This window comes from Podarcis bocagei, assembly GCF_964188305.1.
Source record: "Podarcis bocagei genome assembly, chromosome: 2".
In the NCBI taxonomy this organism is placed as follows: Eukaryota; Metazoa; Chordata; class Lepidosauria; order Squamata; family Lacertidae; genus Podarcis; species Podarcis bocagei.
Window position 1 is genome coordinate 112,859,946 of NC_138126.1, and position 21,553 is coordinate 112,881,498.

The 21,553-nt window shown below is 41.0% G+C and overlaps 1 protein-coding gene across 2 annotated transcripts in view; it reads right to left on the minus strand.

Moving 5' to 3' along the window:
* Positions 1–20,340, minus strand: part of ATAD5 (ATPase family AAA domain containing 5) — a 31,696-nt gene extending 11,356 nt beyond the window's left edge. The window contains exons 1-14 of one of the 2 annotated variants that reach the window (XM_081181230.1): positions 20,039–20,340; positions 15,838–17,510; positions 15,611–15,665; positions 14,525–14,683; positions 10,676–10,802; positions 9,478–9,559; positions 7,914–8,095; positions 6,157–6,317; positions 5,777–5,921; positions 4,946–5,191; positions 3,054–3,150; positions 1,172–1,251; positions 748–893; positions 512–662 (exon numbers count right to left, since the gene is read on the minus strand). In XM_081181230.1, coding sequence (XP_081037356.1) covers positions 512–662; positions 748–893; positions 1,172–1,251; positions 3,054–3,150; positions 4,946–5,191; positions 5,777–5,921; positions 6,157–6,317; positions 7,914–8,095; positions 9,478–9,559; positions 10,676–10,802; positions 14,525–14,683; positions 15,611–15,665; positions 15,838–17,510; positions 20,039–20,101 — 3,367 coding nt within the window. In that variant the 5' untranslated portion in view covers positions 20,102–20,340. The remainder of the gene's footprint in view (positions 1–511; positions 663–747; positions 894–1,171; positions 1,252–3,053; positions 3,151–4,945; positions 5,192–5,776; positions 5,922–6,156; positions 6,318–7,913; positions 8,096–9,477; positions 9,560–10,675; positions 10,803–14,524; positions 14,684–15,610; positions 15,666–15,837; positions 17,511–20,038) is intronic. The other variant, XM_081181231.1, reaches the window with a different exon arrangement.
* Positions 20,341–21,553: the final 1,213 nt, after the last annotated feature.

Sequence of the window (21,553 nt, forward strand, 5' to 3'; positions counted from 1 at the left end):
CAGGAGGTACTACTGCTATGGGCAAGGTGTGGGGGGATAGGGGATGCCCCGATGAACAGAACTGTGAGAAGGAAGCACCCTCATTCCCTTGGCACGGAGCTGACAGTCAGCCATCATGAAGAAACGAAGGGCAAGACTTTCTCTCAGCACTGCTCCTTATTAACTGCAGCCCAGCAGCAGAGGTTTGGGATATTGGCCAGGGAAGGGGAAGTAGGAGGAGGTCAACCTCACTCCCTTCCAATTAGCAATATGTATTATACCATCAAAATGTACGTATACGTTCTATAAATGGCAACCATGACAAGCTGACAGCTGAGTTCTGCCTACATGAAAATTAAGGCATTTATTTTACAGCATAGATTCCTTTTAGTCAGCAACTGTGACAGTACGCTGCCCCGAAACTCATTTTTTAAAAAAATGGTGTGGTGCATAAAATCTTAAAAAATAAATACATGTTCCAACCAATTTTTTTCACTTCTCTACTGATAAAACGAAGAAGCTCATTACTTACTGGGTGATTTAGTGCTACTGTAATTGTTAAAGAAGCATGGCTTATGAACATTTACACCTTGTTTGTCCACCTGATGAGACTGAGTAGCTTCCTTTAGCTGGGAGAGAATCTGCCTTCCGCTGCGCTGACAAGAAGCATTAACTTCAAATATCTGCAAGAATGTTATAAAATTAAGATTTGCTAAAATCGCTTTGCAGGTCCCACATTTGTTATGTAAGTAGCTACCCAATACAAACCTTGAAGCCAAGCTCCTGTGCGCAGGCATAAACCGCTGCTGTCTTCCCGATGCCTGGGGGACCGATAAGCAGCATTGTATTGCAAAGAACACTCTCTTCCTCGCTGTCCGACTTCTCATCTTTAAAATCCGCATTGTCAAAAGATTCTAGTAAGGTATATCAGAGTAAACACACACATTTGGCTGTGTTATTTTATATATTTTTTCTGCCTCCCTTTCTAAGAAAAAAAAGCAAACTCAAACTAACTTCCATTTTTTTAAAAAAAGCAACAACCAATAACCCTAGATGAAACAAAATTTAAAACAATCTTACATATTCTAAAGCTTACATCCAACTCATAAGTCTTCATTTGGTTTCTGAAATAAATCATTTTTATTAATATAAAACTCATTATTTTACAGATTGAAGAAAGGTTCTGAAGTACCATCTTGGCTGCCACCTTTTGCTTCATTTTGAGTTCTGTCTTCTTCACAGTCAGCTCTTTTTTTCCATTCACATAGCCACCTAAAAATAAAGACATAGGACTATTTTGGTGTCTTTGTGCACATTTGTACCATTTACCGGTCTTTTCACGCTAAGCTATGGCTTAGCAACACATGCATGAGCAGGACTGGCAGCTGTTATTTTTGCTTTCCCTTAAAGACACAAGAGATAATTTCGTATCGGATGAAGTACTGCATCAGAGAATCTGTATTATTAAGTTATATATGTGGTATTATTAATTGTTGTCTTCATCAGTTTCTGCTCTCCAAAATGTTCCTGTTGGCGAAGGCTGACTTTCTGTATTATGTAGTGACCCACCCTGCAACCATTAGTTGAAGGGTGGGATATAAATACTGAAAAATAAATAAATTGGACCGAGTGGGTTATAAACCACAATCTTTAGTCTGGATGGCAGGACAAGCTGAGAAACTGGGGAGTGGGAGAAGCCACTGAAGTCATGCGTGGATGGTATGCAAATTAAGCCACTATCTAAATGTGCGGTGTGTTCTAACACGACACTGAAATGGTGGTGGTAGGGAGAAGGAATAGCACATAACCAGAGACTGTTTTCACCAGGGGGTGGGGTTCTTATGTGAAACCCTCAGTGCTTTTAAAACTGAAAGGTGTTTATAAAAGTCGTTTAGGAGCTTCATGAAGCTGCCAGCATGGACCCAACAGAATCCCAGCTACTGAGCTGATATACGCTTAACACTCTCAATTTTCCTAACCAGTTAGGAGACTGGCTCAAGCCACATACTCAGGTACTCTCCTATGCCAACACGGTGCAGAGCCACACCTAGTTAACCAGAATGACCTTTAACTAGCAAAACATATCACAAAAATCTGGAGGGAAACCCAGTTGCAGCAATAAGCACTTAAAAGTCTTGCACAGATTTTTAAAGTACCTGTGACCCAATCAAATTGTGTCCAAGAACTGACAGACACAGCAGTGGAGAAAAAGAAAGTGATATTTATTGCTGAGCAATAACTGACCCAGTGGAGTTACAGATAGGTAGCCGTGTTGGTCTGCCATAGTCAAAATAAAAAATTCCTTCCAGTAGCACCTTAAAGACCAACTAAGTTAGTTCTTGGTATGAGCTTTCGTGTACATGCACACTGTGTATCTGAAGAAGTGTGCATGCACACGAAAGCTCATACCAAGAACTAACTTAGTTGGTCTTTAAGGTGCTACTGGAAGGAATTTTTTATTTTGACCCAGTGGAATCGTTTCCAGAGACTGGGCACCCCAGATTTAGTGCCCTGAGGCTTTATACCTGAGTACATACATGACATAATTGAATACAATCGCAAACGGCAGCAAAAATAAAACTAATGAGCACATTCAAGCCTTGCCCCTGATCATACAAAGAGTTCCCTCCCAACTTCTGCTTTCTTCAGTCTGTACATCAGTCCGACCTTTCCCCTGGTTTATGGTAAAAGGAGAAAGGAAACCTAAAGAGAAAGGAACTGTATTCGGCCGTTTTCGCTGTTGATAACTTCTCCTACGCAACATCTGTTATACAGGGACACTTGTGGTTAGCATTTTCCTGTTTTATTGGCGAGACATTTGAGGACATAAGAAGAACAAGGGGAGAGAACTGGGGCAGAGGTCATTTTAGATTTTCCAAATCTAAGCATTTTGCATTTAGCTGTGCAGAAGCCTTCATGATTCAAGCATGGATTATGTAAAATCATCATAAAGATATATGGTTATATATGGATATGTGGATAACTGATTATATGGAAAGCATAAAGATAAAATTCCTCCAGGTGGTCCTGCTTCAAAAGGAAAAAAAGATACAAGAAATTCAACAGTTTCTAACCTGTGTAGTTTTTGAACTGCTGCTGTGTTTCCTACAAGTTCACTGGAGTGCTGTGGCTGGTATTTTTCTGTCCAGAGCACATCTTCATTTGAAAAATCTGCAGATTATGAACACAGAAATTACCTATTTTAATGATTACCCCAAGCAGAAACAAGGAAGATTTATTATTTCATTTTCTGAAGATGTTTTTAGCCCAAATGTCTGGCCTACAGAAAGGAAACAGTGAAATAAATTGACAGCACAGGATACTGGAATATTAATCGGTATTACCGATTATCAGATCCTTTGACAAACATAAACGCAAAGACAAATGCTCAAGTTACTAACCCTGAAGGCTTCAGAATAAGTGGATTTGAAAATAACTGGATTGAAAGTTACAGCTTTATGTTTGCAAGAAACTAAAGGCAAATGGTTAAGACACTCTTGAATATATAATTTGCATTTTTAAATCAGCAATCTAACTTACAATAAAATAGTACCATAAGTCAGTAGAATGGACTCAAAGATCCAAATGGTGAAGCAAAAAGCAAGTGTGTATTATAGATTCCACTTCCTGTATGCTGCTCCCAGTGTCCCGCTCCCAACAATTTCTTCCAGAAACCATAAAAAGCATTTTTTTCACTCATAGAGAAGGCAGCTGGTAAAGTCATGGTGCTTATTTTTTAAAGTACATTAATTCCTTTTAGGTCTACTGGGATGTGTTCCAATAAGGTTATCTGTGAATCAATATACTGTAACTTCACAAATATCCATATAACAATTGTCATAAAAAAAAACAGGGTATGAGGTTCTGAAGAACCTGTTAAATATATTCTTTCATTACGTAAGAGGACTGCGCTGATAAGGTGGACTTTGAAATGTCACTGTTCTGTTAACAGCAGTCAGAATCTCAATCCCAACTTATTGGAATATAATATACCGTATTTTTTGCACCATAACACTCACTTTTTTCCTCCTAGAAAGTAAGGGGAAATGTCTGTGCGTGTTATGGAGCGAATGCCTACGGGTGGCGGGGGGGATCTGCTGCAGTCGTGAGCAGAGGATCCATGGTTCCCCTTCCTTCCCTCCTCCATGGTTACAAAGCATGGATCCACATGGATCCTCAGGATTTTTGCATTGGGCTACTCCAAACTCACTGTCAGATCACATGTCTGTGGCCACAGCATGAACCACAAAAATCATATATCCACTATTTCGTTTAGAATATTTTTTTTCTTGTTTTCCTCCTCTAAAAACTACGTGCGTGTTATGGTCTGGTGCATGTTATAGAGCGAAAAATACGGTAGTTTTCCCCTTCCCTTGTCAGAGTGGTTTTTCAGGATTCAGGATTTAGCTGCAATATATAAACTCACTTATTATGTCAGGAGCAAGAGAAAGAGAATTATATGCAAACAGGTTTATTGAAATATGGTGCTCTTGCAATAAATATAATATAAATATGTTTTTAAAGACGCCGTTGGTGCTATGGTCTAATCCACTGAGCCTCTTGGGCTTGCTGATCGAAAGGTCGGCAGTTCAAATCCCCGCAACGGGGTGAGCTCCCATTACTCCGTCCTAGCTCCTGCCAACCTAGCAGTTTGAAAGCACGTGAGTGCAAGTAGATAAACAGGTACCGGAAAGCTGTCTGTGGACAAACGCTGGCTCCCTCGGCCTGAAGCGAGATGAGCACCACACCCCTTAGTCACTTTTGACTGGATTTAACCATCCAGGGGTCCTTTACCTTTTTAAAGAATTTGTCATCTTGAGCACAACATGTATTAATTTGAGGACATTTCAGATTAGCCATTTTAGAATGGATCCACTTCCACATCTAGTTAAATAAGAACTATGTTCTTAATCACAACAGCCATGCTTAATATGTTCTAAAATATTATGGATTAAGTGTAAGTTACCAGAAGCAAAACTACTTTCTGATCCAAGTTCAGAGTCTTCTGTCTCATCTAAATTTATTATGGGGATTATGTTTTCCATGCCAGGCTGTGTTTCACATGGAACCTGGTCTGGAAATTTAATCTCTGCTTTTCCAATTTGTTTCCTCCTTTTGGATTTGTGATCTTCAGCTTTTCGTTTTCTTTTGGTTGCTTTTCGATTGTCAGAGTCTGCATTTGTCCCAGTGCTAACAGCTTCACATTGCTTTGCTAGACAAAGAAAAACAAAACATGCAACGTGTCATACAGCTGAACAATTCCTAGCAACTCTTACTTTTGCCACCACCAACTAATTCAGACAAATAGGCTTTAGTTACGCTGGCTAAGAAGCACAGTACTGTCTTCAGTGTTCCACAAGAGTGTGGGGTTTTTCCAGCTCCTCCCTGCAACTTCATGTACTAAGACATGGCCCCACTGAAGATCTCTGTGGAGCAGCAACACCCATGAGGAAGTGGGGGGTGCTGTCAGCAGCAAACCAAACCACCACTACCACTACTTGCTTGAAGAAAGACTCTGCTTGCATGCATGCACAGACTTCAGCAAAGATCTTTTAAGTTGCCTAGGCTGAAATCCTGTGTATACTTTCCTGTGAGTAAGTTCCATTGAACAAACAGGCTTTATTTCTGAGCAAAAATGCTTCAATATAGCCAGGCCTCCAACTGGTCTGCCACCTCTAGGGGAAGGGACTGCAGTGATAATAACGATTAACAGCAAACATGCTTAGGATTGTGCTGCTAGAAATTAAATTGCTACCCATGCCTGAATTTTACATGTCAGTTACATATACTTGCTAACCTTGTTTAGTAGTTTGGTAAGCAGCTTGCTTTTTCAACAGCAAATGAAAAAACCGTTTCACAGGAAACTGGGCATTGGAAGACTGAATCTCCTCCAACAAACAATTCCTTTGTGTTTCAGAAAAAACTGATCGCCATCCAGAAGACTATAAAACAGAAAAAAACCAACACAATATATTTATTTCCAATTAATATTTTTGAAGATAGAAAACAGAGTTTAGTAGTACACTAACAGACACAAGGAAGCACGTGATCTATGGAATTTAAAAACATTAAGCTGCTACGTGTCAATTTAATAAAAACAAAATGATAAGAGCTTTCATAACAACAGATCAACTGAACTGAAAGCCATCATGGCAATAAAGATTTGTAGATACTAACCACAACAATTGGAGAATCAGTACTGTCAGGCTGTGTTTTTAACACAGAAAATTCACCAAGCGGAAAAGTGAGTTTTACAATATCAGTTACTTCAGAATTCACCTCTCTCAGATTAGTTAGAAGATGTGATGAGGGTGGTGCCAACCTCCACATCAAACATCCTATGAAAGAATAAAGACTCAGTTAGCAAGTGGGGTTTTAGAAATAGGTAACAAGGAAGACATTATAGAAGAATATTCACCCGTTGGCAAAACTCTTTGTTGATAGTAGCCAGGCTCCTTGCAAAGAGCATTACAGACAGTGCAGCACAAAAAGGATGAATTCAGACTCAGATGAATTCAGACACTTGAACTAAAAGAACTTGACAGGTAGGTCCCTTTAACTAAAACCAGTGATCCACTTACCCTGGCATGCACTGTCAGCACTTTGCAGTCCCATATGTGCTGTTAAAAAACCAATATCTGCTTCTTAAAATGGGTGCATCTTTATATCTAGGTTGCTCCTATGCAAGCTGTCCTTAACATTTTATCTCTTATGGCTCTTCTACACAGCTACTCTTCTTCTAATATGATACATCTCTAGAGAAGCACAAAAAATTATCTGATCGTATGCTATTTCTCCCAACTATTAAAAAGAACATTTAGCAGCATTAATGTCTATAGTTGGAGCAGAGGAAGGACTAAATTAGTGCTTGTTTTTGTCGCTGCCTTCTTCCTTATGAAAGAAGCTATCACCATTCCCACTGCTCTTTTCATCTTCAAGTTCCTGCAAAGTAAGAGGCAATCATCTCCTAAGCTAGGAGTGTGAACAGTGTCTAGGCTGAGAACCACATTATAACAGGAAAAGCTGTCAGAACCTGCATCCAGTGGTAGATGCACACACAGTCACATAACACAGAGAAAGCTATTCCTCATGGGGACAGAGGCATAACTTAGAAAGTCAAGTTCCATCTTCCATTTTCTCCACATTTCGTAAAACTTGGGTTTTTTTAAAAAAGCTGTCCAACATCCTTTACCTGCCCTGGCTGCTCAAAAATGTAAACATGACTCAATCTCTGTAAAATAACACAAATGCCAATTCACAAGTGAGCTACAAACCCTGCCCTATAGCTAATTAAAGCCCCTAACTTAAAAAATGCAATTGTATCCCTCCCAAACGCATGCATGCAATTGCAAAGTGTGTGGACGTTTTTTATTCATACAGTGGACCCTCCAGATACGAACTTAATTCATCCCAGGGGTCTGTACTTACCCCGAAAAGTCCATAGCTGGAAACGCTGCTTCTGCGCATGTGCGTGCGGTGAAACCCGGAAGTGTATACCTCCGGGTTTGCCATATTCGTAATTCAAAATCACATTGCCCAAAGGTAACGCAACCCAAGGTACCACTGTATTTGAAAGGAAGACAATCTACCACTCTTGCTGAAGCATTTCCTCCTCTTGCTTTGATCTTCTTGCAGCAGATACAGTATACTGGCAGAAGGATCTGTAATTGCACACTCTGCTCAGTATCAAAGCCCTTTCCTTTATCAGCTGATTCCTACTGAACAGCTGATGGATGGTCCAGGGGCCCTAAGCTGGGGTGGTCACCTCTGGCCTAAGCCCAAACAGAATACAGTCTTATGAGACTCATCTAAATTTATGCCACCCAAACATTTGTTATTCTCTTGTAGTAACAAAAAGTCAATAAACGTTATTTTAAGGCAAAAGCTCCAATAATGTACAGTGATTGCAAGAACTTCATGAGGTCAATACTCACCACAGTCCTTCTGCTGAACATGGACCACTGTTCGAAAACAGGAATTTACTGACGAATATGCTTCCAATGCTGCTGCTTTCTTTGCAATCTGCCTCTTTAAAGACTCTGGCAAACCACTCATTAAAAATTCACGTTTCGCTTGGAACTGCTTGCCATCTTGAGAATTTTCAGAATCTTGATCACTAGGTGGAAGTGACAACCAAAAGCAGATAAGCTTCAGTATTTAATATTGTTTTACATTCCTTGCAGCAAAGGCTTTGGAACTGTTCAGGAGAATCCCAAGATTCCTGAGCAGCTTACCACAATCTACAATGATATGATCAGTAATGGGAGGACAGCTTCTCCCAAACACTAAAGGTAAAAGGTAAAGGCATCCCTGCCCGTACGGGCCAGTCTTGACAGACTCTAGGGTTGTGCGCTCGTCTCACTTAAGAGGCCGGGAGCCGTCGCCGTCCGAGGACACTTCCGGGTCACGTGGCCAGCGTGACGAAGCTGCTCTGACGAGCCAGCACCAGCGCAGCACACGGAAACGCCGTTTACCTTCCCGCTATAAAGCGGTACCTATTTATCTACTTGCACTTAGGGGTGCTTTCGAACAGCTAGGTGGGCAGGAGCTGGGACCGAAAGACGGGAGCTCACCCCACCGCAGGGATTCGAACCGCCGACCATGCGATCGGCAAGTCCTAGGCACTGAGGTTTTACCCACAGCGCCACCCGCGTCCCTCTCCCAAACACTACTTGCCTACAATTACTGACTGTTCTCTGGAGCGTGCAGCTCTGAGAAGAACCATCAAAAATCTCCTGCCACCCACTTTATGCTGCATCTTTGCTTGTTGCATTGCACCAGACAACCCTTTCACCAAGTTTCCACTTGTGTACTAATAATGTTACCACACTTCTCCTCCAAGGGGCTCAGGTTTGAATACAGTGAAACACACCACCACGTTTCACTCTCTGTAAGATTAAGCTGGGCTGAGAGAAAGAGGGTGTCCAGGGTCACCCAGTGTGCTTCATGGATGAGCAGGGTTTGGAAACTGGGTCTCTCCAGTTCTAGTGGAACAGTCCATTCATTCCATTATGTTGCTCATGGTTCTATAAAAATGGGTGTGGATTTATGCAGTTCCATCTCATTCATTAACACACACACCCATATATAGCTCATTTCTAGTCATAAAAAGTATCAGAGCAGTTTACAACAATCGTACATAAAACCATAACATAAACGCCATATTAAAAAGTTCAAATCTGCTATTATGGAAATATGGAATTCTTAATTGCCTGCATAAGCCCGATGAAATAGAAATGTTTTTAGTAGGTATTTAAAACTTGAAATAGAAGGTGCCTATTGGCAGTGTTTTTATAATACTGGGCCAATGACACTTAAAGGCTCAGTTTCTTGAGGTCAAATGAGCCTCACCAGCTTGGGGAATAAGCAGTGATGCTCCTACAGATGATCACAGTGATTGTGCTGGGACAGAAGGGTTCAGACAGTCCCTGAGGTACTCTGGACCTAAGTTGTTCAGGGCTTTATAAATTACTACAAGGATATATGTGACAAACTGACCTGCTTTCATCCAAAACATAAATTGCTGCATCTGTAGTCTTCTGGACCTTTTTCCTAATTGCTGAAGACACTTTCTCTTTGCCTTTAAAAGTAAAATATTGCCAGATTAGCAAGGCACTAATACAGCCCTAACTCTGTGCTGCAATGTGAAGTTATGGAAGGAACAGATATATATCACATTAACCACAATAATAATTAACTGGACACTATATCTCAGATTCTTAATTACATAAAATGCCTTTTAAAGTATACTGTTTAATTTCCCTGATGATATATTAACTATGTATATTTTAGCTGAACTCCATGGTTCTGTGTTACACAGTCATAGGACAGACATTCTCTCGGTTTCTGAAAATCTTAATATTCTGTGACCACAAAACAGTATTCAGTTACTTGAATGAGCATGTGTACCAGGGTACACATATTTAAGAAAAAGCAAACAATTTCATTTTCAGATTTATAGTATAAGGAAGTATGTAACAAATTTTAGGAAAAAATATTAGGAATGTGGAGTTTTCAGAACAGTGCACAAAACTTAGTTGTTTAGCATCTACTCATAAACGTGTTTTAGCTTTATTTTAAGTTCTGACAGTCTGCATAAGCATTTCTCTCATTACGTATGTAAAATTGATACCAATCCCCACAACAGGAGAACACAACCAACAGAGTTATTTATACCTGTAACACACAAAATCCAGATAGTATTACCTCAATGGGGCACATAACATGCAACTCCCCACCCACTGAGGCTATATTCATTGGGCGAATAGTGCAGTTTGACAGGGCTAACATATAAAGAGATGGGAGATCACAGATCTCCAACATTTCAATATATTTTAGCTCTGTGGTGGGTGCTTAACGCTGTACTCATCTCATGTTGAGTGAATAGGATTCTTCTTTGTGGTGGCACCCTGACTGTAGAATGCCCTTCCCATTAATTTAGGCTTGGTGTTGATATCGCTTACCCTTTGACACCACTTGAAGACATACCTCTTTCCCCAGGCTTTTATAGCAGCCCACATAGTGGCTAACACAATGCAGTGAGTTGAAAATTGAAGAAGTGTCCACCTGCTTTTGCTACAATGACTTTCAAATGCTATTATTTAAATTGTGAGTTGTTTTATCATTGTAACCTATCCCAATTTTATGAAACATTGAAGTATGGGCTAGAAATTGGAAAGTTAGTAAAATTTGGTACCATTTGATTTCATAGCTGTCTTCACATTTCCAGTCTTCTTTCCCAATACATCATTCAAGTTTCGAAGTTTCTTTGGTTTGTTCACATTTTCTGAAACAGGACTTGAATCCAGAAAAATCAGTGAATCCTGAACACAAACAGGATAAATATTACAGGTCTCAGGGTGGTTCACAAAATAAAATCAACATCAAAACAACAACCACCCAATAACCCACCCCCCAAGTAATTTTATTGTGCCTATGGAGCCCTGCATGTAAAAGCTCTTGCCACTGTTAGATAACTCACACATCCCCAGTGCAAAGTCCCTGACAAGGAAGAGAATGCAAAAATGCATGCTTCTATAGAGCTCTTGCATACACTACAGTTCACCAGACATTTATTTCATTTTATTTAAAGTATCAGAAAATTCTAGGGTAGTGCACAACATTTTTTATACAGTGGTGCCTCGCAAGACGAAATTAATCCGTTCTGCGAGTCTCTTCGTCTTGCGGTTTTTTCGTCTTGCGAAGCACGGCTATTAGCGGCTTAGCGGCTATTAACGGCTTAGCGGCTTTAAGAAAAAGAAAACAAACTTGCAAGACGTTTCGTCTTGCGAAGCAAGCCCATAGGGAAATTTGTCTGGCGAAGCGACTCAAAAAACGCAAAACCCTTTCGTCTTGCGAGTTTTTCGTCTTGCGAGGCATTCATCTTGCGGGGCACCACTGTAAAAGCAAATATAAATGAATGCAAACCGAAAGACATGATACTAAGTAACAAAATAACCTTCAGCAACTTGCATTTGGTTTGTATATTTTTATGGTATTGGCTGCTACTATATTTCAAATGAACAGTTGCATTTCATACAAACTTCTGTCAGTATTACATCAAATAAAAATGACCCTTTCTATCTACTCAGTGTAGTATGCAAAAACTAATGCACAGCTGGATGTGGAACTTGAGCTCAATTCAAGTTCAGCATTAAATTCACTTGGTGACTGTGAACAAGCCACTTTCCCTTTCTCATTTTCCCTTGTGTAGAACAGGACTAGTGAGAGATCAAGAAAGCATACTGCATAGGTACAGTTAACAAAAAGTTCATTTTTTATAGAAACCGTGTTATACGTTCACTGAAAATGTTAGGAGAAACTATACAATTTCTGCTTACTTTTCATAACCTAAGGAAATGTTTTATTATAGCAAATACTCAAGAACACTAACAATCACCTAAAATGTGATCATCAGCATTTATTGGAGTATGGCTGAAAAGTGAGAGCAAACAATTTTCAGTTATTCATAAAATTAATCTCAGAGACTGTCAGCGTTTACACCAGAGGTTGGCAAACTAAGGCTTGTTAATCCAGGAAGCTCCTGCAGCCAATCAGAAGCCACGGACGCCTCTTGGCGCCACCCCTTCTTCCCGCTGAGGCGGCTGAGAGGGAGAAAGAGGCCAAGCATGAAGGAAGTGGCAGTGGCATGGGCTCTGCGCCCTGCCGAGACAGAGGATGCCGATGCTGCTGAAGACGAGGCGGCGACTGTGGCGACTGGCATTGGTGGTGGTGGGGGCTTTGGGGAGGGGGTGGGTCCGGCCCCACACAAGGCCTGAGAGACAGTGGACCAGCCTCCTTCTGAAAAAGTTTGTTGACCCCTGATTTACACTCATCTACTTTATCACTAAAACAGATAATTTAAAAATTTGTTTTCATTTTTTTTATAATAATCTTTATTAAATTTTCAAAAGGTTACAAACAACAAAACAAAAGAGAAAAAAGAGAAAGAGAGAAAAAAGAAAACCAAAAGAAAACACAAACAACAACAACAACAACAACAACAACAACAACAACAACAACAACAACAACAAATCTCCACCTTTTAACTCATTTTCAATAACTTCTTTTCATGACTTCCCCACGTCTCCCCTTATTGTATTCCAACTCCAATTGTTTGTTCAAACAAGTTTTTCCCTTAATGTCCTAAGCATAGTTTATTAAATTCACTTGGCCCTAATTTATTAAAATAATTCTTTGTGGTAGATTTAAACCTTAATTCGTTGTTATACCTTAATTTAGTTTAATTAGCAATTTTTGAAATATATACCTTAACCCTATATAAAGAGAGAAAACAGAGATGTAGAAATAAAGTTTAAAAAGATACCTTTCGTAAGGTTGCCACTATTTCCCATCCACGGATTCCCCATTCTTATAATAATAAAAAGCATATAGTTTTTACACTGCAAAGACAAAAATCAGACCCCCTTTGGACTTCTAAACCCCAACCTTCTCTCCCCGGTTTCAATCCCAAACCAAAATCCAATTCATCCATCTTTTTAGCCTGGTGACCTTACGTCCGAGGCTCTCAAATCTCTCTCAGTCCCTTTCAGCCGGTTTCTTCGAAAGTCTCTCATACTAAACACCCAAGATCGAAGAAGTACTTTCCCAATGCTGACCATGGTTCTTCCAGCGAGGCCTACTTGTTTAAAGGTGGAGCTCCAGCTCTGTTTCTTAAGTCTATATGTCCCAAATAGTCCAACTTTCACCTTGGTCAAATTAGAATTCTTCTTGGCAGGTCTCCGGCTCTCTTTTATCTTCTGTAACGTTTCATCCATCCCTTCTTTCTGCTCCTCCTGTTTGGCAGATGTCTTTTCCTCCTCAATCTTTGGTTCCTTTTCTTGTCCAACTGCCTGTATTTTGAACGTCGAGTCCCTTTCCAATTCAGTAGGTATGTTTTCTATTAACTTCGGGTTTGAAGGGCTCGTAGACAAAACATGGCCTTTCTCATTCATCTCTCGCAGCTTTCCCACGAGAAAGATCAGCTCTTTCAAGCCAGCTCGTATTTCCTGTATTCCCTGTTTAAGTTCCATTCTTGTAATGTCCAAGAATCCCCTCTAGAGGGATTCTGGTTACTTAATGTTCTTTTCCCTTCTGATCCAAAAGTCAGATTTATTTGTATCAGTCTTTCTTTACTTTCAATATTTTGTAACAATATAACCGGTTAGAGTTTAAGCTTTCGGTTTTTCCAACTTTGACAGCTAATTTGACAGCTGTCAAAAGTTTTCTGTAAATCCTCAGCAGGCTCTTTTCACGGGTTACTCCCGGGCTTGAGAAAAGTGGTACTTAATCCAAACAAAGTAAACTCTAGTCCTCCAGCACATTAACTTAGTCCTTTAAATCCGTGGAATTTATATCCTTATCCAATCACAACAATTCTTCCCGCAACCTTAGTTGACAGATCCTTGCTTTAAACTGTTTACAATAGGGGGGAGACGGACTTCCTTTTTTTTTCCACCTCCCTCGCTCATGCCAAATCCAAAACCGAAATATTTGTAATCCAATTTCCAAATTACTCACGAGTTGTTGTTCTTGATTTTAAGTCCAAATTTTAATAGGAAGAAGTCAGCGCTGTCCGACAAATGGCATGCGGCTTCGCTCGGCAGGGGACGCGGAAGACTCACAGCACCACGACGCTCCCCGGCACCCGTTCCGTAGCCTTTAAAAAGGCTCCTTCACGAGTCGGGAGGGCGCTTACGGTGCCCGCCGAGTCACCATGTCCACGGGCTCCGTGCCCATGGTTTTTAAGGGTCCCCGTGTCGCCGGCACGGCAAGACCCAGCCCCCTGTCAAGCCGATTCCCTCCGGAGCTCGGAGGGAATCCGCCATTAGCCGGTTGCGCCAACCCGGAAGTCGGGAGTCTCTTTAAAAATTTGTTTTCAGACAAATTCATAGCAATGACTACAAGTTTACAATATCATCACAAGTCATCTCAAACCCCTTATACTACAGAAGAGAGAACAGGTCAAAGACAAACTGTTGCTTAAAGCAAGTGAACTCTAACAACAATGCTGATTCCATCTATAAGCTAGAGTTTATGGACTTACTTCTGTGTTCTGTGACTTTTTCTTTTCAGTCAAGGCCTGTTGTCTAGAAGAGCGTCGCAGAGGCACGGGTAATGTCTCTTCAGTAATCTTCGTTGCTCTGTTATGCTTTAGAGCCTTTGCTTTCTCAACCAATTTCTTTGCTTTGCATATACTGTTCATCTACAGCAAAATTAAACGGAATCATTAATGGGTCAAGGGCCAATGCACACTGTGGCTTGGATCTAAAGATGCAAAGGTGGAAATGTTCTTCACCAATTCCTCCTACTTATTAAAGCACCCCCACACAAAAAAAACCTGCTCTTGATGGCTGGGGGACTCTTCAAAATAGCATGGCAAATGACACGGGGCTGCAGCAGGTAGGGGGAAGCCTGGGAAAATCAGACACCATGTCTTGTATGAACAGAAATCCTTTCTGCTCAACAAGGCACTGTTCAATCTAACGTGCTATATTTAAATCTATTAATCCAGGTAAATATTTAAAAGCTGTGTATGTTGTAATTTTTTAAAATAATTACATAATTATATTAAACCATTTCTCACTGAACAAAGAAATATTGTGTATGCCAGTATATTAAAGTGTATGACCAGATATATATTAAGGGCCTTTTCATACAATAATTTCCCTCAGAAATCTAGACATGCACAAAGATCAAAAGAGGTTCCAGATTTCTCCTCCTCACACTCAACATTCATTTGTGTAAACATAAAGCCAGAACAGGAAATCTTAGGTGATATGCAATGTAAGTCATAGATAGACCCACTGAAATCAATGTGCATGAAGTCCATTAATTCCAACAGGTCTATAACTCCATCTTTATTTCAAATTTATTTTCAAATTTGGATTGCGAGTAATGAAGATGGTTATTCCTGGTTTCAGTGTTACACTCTAAATAAAGTGAGGAGGTTGGAAGAACACCTAGAAGTAGTACAATGCTTACTTACATTCTACTGCTGAGGGGGAAGAATAGTATCATTCAAAGTATTCTGTGCATAACTTAAGGGCGTGCAACAACTTTTTACACTAGTACATTTAATTCTATTGGGCCTTCATATTCAAATTACAGTGAAATTTATTCAAAACAATACCTTCACACTCTGTTGCGTAAATCTTTCAGATGTACTAATTCGAGTGAATTTCATCCTGTATGAGGGGGAAAAAATCCTACTTATTATATATTTATTAAAAACCACTCCTTAATACTGTTTTCGGATAAACAGCAAAGTGCTAAAGCTGCATATGTTCAGAGCTACCGTCTCTAGATAAAGTTTAGGTACTTAAACAAAAATTACTTACACTCCAAAAATATGTTTACCTTATTGGGCTCGTTGAATCAAAGGGTTCAGTAATCACAGCCTTATACAACGCACTTTTATTAAAGGATTTTTTTGTTTGGGGAGTTGAAGCCTGTACAGGAATAGGATCTGATGCATTTTCATCAATAGTCTCTGAAAACCTTGCTTTTTCTGGTGTAATATTTATGGAACTTTGGCTTTTCTTTTGACGTGGACTTCTTCTCAATCCATTATTTTTGGGGGACAATTTGCTTTCTGCTTCAGTTGAAGTGGTTTCCCCAGCAGAATGGTCCAGGCTTTTGTTTGTATTTAAATCTTTCTCCTCTCCTCTTAGTATCATCTTTTTCCTGCTGAGCTTGCTGTTTCTTACTCTGGTATGATCCTTTTTAACTGTATTACAATGGGAATCGCTACCAACAAAATCAGATGATAATTCATTTCCTATTTTTTTATTAGAAACATCCTCAGATTCTTCCAGTTCCAGTTTGTGTTTTAAAGATTTTTCTACTTCCTTCTGTTTGCCGGGTCCCTTTTTAGATCCATTTTTTACCATATCAGATGCTGGTTGTCTAAAAGCTTTCATAAACTGGTATCTTTCTTCTGCAGTGCATTTTGACTTAATGCTCTCGGAACCTGCAGCTTCTAATACTGCCAGTTCTAACTCTTCTTCTGCTATCACCACATTAGATTTTCGCTTCTGTGTAATTTGCTCAGTATACATCTCTTCTGAGGCAGGCGGACTGCTTTGTCTTCTAGCTGCTTTGGTTTTTTGCTTTAAAAAGATAGAGGCTATTTTCCTAGAAGAGGGAGATTTTGGAGGCACAGAATGAATTTGTGCAAGGACAGTTACTTTCTTAAGTGGGAGCTGCTGAGCAACTTCGCAGCTCACTGTTTCACAGGATGCAGTGGGACTATCTGCTGTTTCTGCTTCGGGAATTTGATGGCTTTTATTTTCACCTTGGCTTTTTAGAAAGTCTTCAAATGATACAGTAACCGTGCAATCATTTAAAAGTGGTGTCTCATGTGCAATAATCTCAGGATGCATAATTTTTTCTATGCTTTCATTTTCTGGTTTACTCATAGATATACCTTGTTTATTATCAACTTCTCTACTATTATCTTTCTGTTGTGTTTCAGTAGAAAAATGTTTAGGCAAGTCCACCTTATCTTTGTGTTTCCGTTTCTTTAATCTTTTTATGTTACTCTTTATTCCTTCTTCATGTTTCCCGTCAACAGTACTGAGATGGTGTTTACTACAATCATTTAACATTTCTTCCAGGTTTGTAGGGCCAACCAATGAAGGAACACTGTGACTATTGAAACTACTTTTAGAGTCGTCTTCTCTCGGACTGAGAAATTCTCTACTATTATCACTATTAATTTCTATCACAAGGTCATGCCCAATTGTTTTTATATCTTTTAATTTATTATTTAAATTACATCTCTTTCCTTTCCTCTTGAGTCTTGACAAAGCCTTTGAAGAATTTTCCAAGGATGATCTATCTGTTTTACTTTTCATCTCTGTTACAGGTGCAGCAATATTCTCATATGTGGGGGAAGTTCTTTTAAAATAATCCATTATATTGTTGGACTTTGGTGGTGACAACACTTTATCAACATTTTTTCCTAATGGTGAAAAATATTTTGTAATTCCTTTTATAGAAGGATCATCTTCTTTCCGTTTCTTACATGGCTATAAAGGAAAAGCAGAGTGGTTTTGTATAAATGAACAGCTTTAGCTAGCATTAAAATTGCTCGTGTTTATTTCTTATTCAGAACGCAAATTGTCTAAAAAGCTTGTCATGCTTATTACACAAGAACTGTATTCACACATTTCTTTTTAAAAGAAATATAGGGCACCATGTTAATCGGTAAAGCTATGTTAATTGTTAAAGGCAAAATAAAAATAAAATATGATCTATCTATGCTACCTCAGAAGCAGTTAAGCTGGACATATTATTAAAGCAGGCTGCCACCTATGAGACTGGGTTGAATGAAATAACAAATTATTTAAAAGCATACAAGCACCTCCTCATTTATGCATGTTCAATATGTATGTGACCATGTATACGTGCATTGTACTGACCTTGGAAGTGACACAAAAATTTTATAAAGATTTCACTAAATATCATTAAAAGGGCAGAACAGGAGTGGGGTGGAGGCGGAATGAGATGTTTGCGGGCTTTTTCTATGGGTTTCAATGATATGTGATTTTATGTAACCCCAGTATGAACAGGGGGCTGCCTGTATTTAACAGCAAACAAACATTCTCCTTTCTAAACTGACATGAACTTTATTGTTCGTTCTGAAGATCCCATTACAAATACAAGAGCCAGGTATTATTTTTATTTTAGCCCGTTAATACAAAATTGGGCTCAGACCTGGGAAGCTCAGGTTCTGGCTAGAGCTCAACTACTGAGTCAGGCTTGCAAAACAAAAAAAAGACAATGTAAATATATACCTGAACTTTGGCAAGGAATTCTGCACTCTCAACGTCCCCACTATAGGTCAGCCAAATGGAACTGCTCCTCATCCTGAGCTTTAGGGCCCAAGTGGGATGTTTAACAGTTAAGCTAGACTATGACTGTAAAAACATTCCCTAATGAAAAACATTTGGGTGTCTTTTTTAAAAAAAAATACACACATTTTCTCTAAAAGATGATCCCTTTCAGAACATGGGATATAGCAACAAACCAATCACATAATGCACCTTTGCAAGGTTGCTACGTTTTCTCTGGGACAGGCCGCTATGCCCTCTCACCCACAACTACCATTCCCAAGATTCCTTGGGGACAGAAAAATGTGGTGCTAAACCGGTTTAGCGCCACACACCCTCAACAGCATCACAAATGAAGTTTTTCACCGAGGCCCTCATGCCTGCCTTTGTGTGTACCTTACACGTTTATTTTTATTCTATTTATTTATTAAATTTATATACTGTCCTTCATCAAAAGATATCAGGGAAGTTTACTGAATAATATACAAGATAAGATTATTATAAAATTATGGAGGAGAAATCTGTAATAGAAAACTCACTGACCCCACTGAGACAGTAAAAGGCGGCATTTTTCCAGATCTCCCCCCTCAAGGCTATGAGAGACAACCTTTGAGCCACCAATCTATTTCAAACATTTAGAATTTGCATGGGGGTGGGAAGTGAAAGCACGCCTAATGCCACACACCCTGGTAAATATAAAAACATCAAGAATGCTATTTAAAAAGGAAAATAAGGTGTGCATACGGGAGTGTCATAGTTAACCCCTTTCACAAGAGCCAACTAGGGGCAAATAAATAAATATCTGAGGGGGCTGCTTCCCCCAAAAAAGTTGATGAGCATTGCCATCCAAATGGTGCGAAAGTGCTGAGCATCAATGCGATCAATAACACGGGCTGAGACTTATTGGGGGGGGGATATTTTCTTCAAGTTATTGTTATTACTTATTACATTTGTAACCTGATTTCTTTCCACAGGGCCTGTAAGACAGAGTTGTTCCACCTGGCCTTTGGCTTAAAATCAGTTTGATGCCCTCCCCCTCTTTCTTTTTCCTTTCTCCTCCTGTGAAGAGGCTGCATCCTAATGTTTTAATGTTGTGTTTTAATCTTGTTTTTTAAATTGTATTTTAATCAACATGTTTTTATTATTGGTTGTTAGCTGCCCTGAGCCCGGCCTTGACTGGGGGGGGCGGGGTATAAATAAAATTTATTATTATTATTATTATTATTATTACTACTACTACATTTGTTAGTCGCTTTATCTTGGCCAAGGCAGCCCAGAGCAACTTAGTACTGTACAACAAAAAAAATCTGGCCAGTTTGCATGGCATGAAGTAGCCCAAAAAGTTGGCACCTCTGACTCCTTTACCTCTGCCACAGGAGCCAACTCCTGGGGGTTGACCTCTAATAAAATAAAATATTTGAGGAAGCCGGGCCAGCGCCCCCCCCCCCAAAAAAGTTGATGGCCGTTGACACTCCAACGGTGTGCGTGAACCCACGTCATATGATCGATCATGTGGGGCTTGGCTTACCTGCCCCCCCCAAAAAAAAACATTTTATTCGAGTTGGCACTCCTCCTTGGCTCTGACAGCTGCAACTCGCCCACAGGCGGAGCCGCCTCACACCTATCCCTTTCCCAAGCCCATTTCACTCGCTTGAACATGCACCAAGTCCGCGAAGCCAGAGGGAAAAGGAGCTTCGGCCTCTCTCTCGCCCTCTCCCTCTTACCTGGACGTCGCCGTCGGTTGAGGCAGCCGCAGCTTCGGCGGCCATGGCCACCCTCCCCACCATCCGCCTTCTTCCCTCAGCAACGGCCGGCGGTTTCTCTCGCCTCTCAGCTCAGCGGAGGAAGGTCCTCGGAGCCATGAAGGAAGGCAGGCGCTCGCTCGACGGAGGCCGCCTTTGGACTCCCGCCGGCCGGCCGGCCGGGACAACGGATGGCGCGGAGAGAGACAGAGATCCTGTCAGAAATTCGCGCGCCAGACAACAATCGGGCAGAACTAGAAAAGCGCGCGCTGGAGGGATTCCGAGCGCCGCGGCTGCGGTGGGCGGGGCGTGCGCCTCTGGAGGTCACGTGACAGGGGAACGCGCAGCCGCCTTCGTTCCCCCCAACCTTCGCCTGTGTCACGTGAGCTGCTCCCAGCCAAACGTAAAGGGAACCCGACTTATCTCGGGGTGGAATCGCGCCCCAGGCCCCCCTCCTGCTTTTCTGTTTTCTCGCGAGAACTTGGCCTCTCTCGAAGGAAAAAGCAGCACGCGCGGGTTTTTCGAACTGCAGTTCGCCGGCGACTGGAGCTCCCTTGACAGATCCTACACCGTGCATTTAAAGCACGTCCGGCGCACATAGAATTATAGAAGTGTAGAGCTGGAAAGGGACCTCCCAAGGGTCATCTAGTCCAACCCCCTGCAATGCAGGAATGCCATATATATGTGTGTGTGTGTGTGTTGTTACTGTTTAGTCGTGTCCGACTCTTCGTGACCCCATGGACCAGAGCACGCCAGACACTCCTGTCTTCCACTGCCTCCTGCAGTTTGGTCAAACTCATGTTCGTAGCTTCGAGAACACTGTCCAACCATCTCGTCCTCTGTCGTCCCCTTTTGCCCTCCATCTTTCCCAACATCAGGGTCTTTCCAGGGAGTCTTCTCTTCTCATGAGGTGGCCAAAGTATTGGAGCCTCAGCTTTGGGACCTGTCCTTCCAGTGAGCACTCAGGGCTGATTTCCTTAAGAATGGAGAGGTTTGATCTTCTTGCAGTCCATGGGACTCTCAAGAGTCTCCTCCAGCACCATAATTCAAAAGCATCCATTCTTCGGCAATCAGCCTTCTTGATGGTCCAGCTCTCACTTCCATACATCACTACAGTGGTACCTCTAGATACGAACGTAACTAGAAGCAAACGTAACTAGTGACGGCACGTCTGCACACACACACGCGTCGCTTTTCGCCACTTCTGCACATGCGCGTGACGTCATTTTGAGCGGCTGCGCATGCGCAAGCAGCGGAACCTGGAAGTAACGTGCTCCGTTACTTCCGGGTTGCCGCGGAGCGCAACTCGAACGCGCTCAGCCCGAAGCGCATTCAAACCAAGGTATGACTGTACAGGGAAAACCATAGCTTTAACTATATGGACCTTTGTCGGCAAGGTGATGTCTCTGCTTTTTAAGATGCCATCTAGGTTTGTCATCGTTTTTTTCCCAAGAAGCAGGCGTCTTTTAATTTTGTGGCTACTGTCGCCATCTGCAT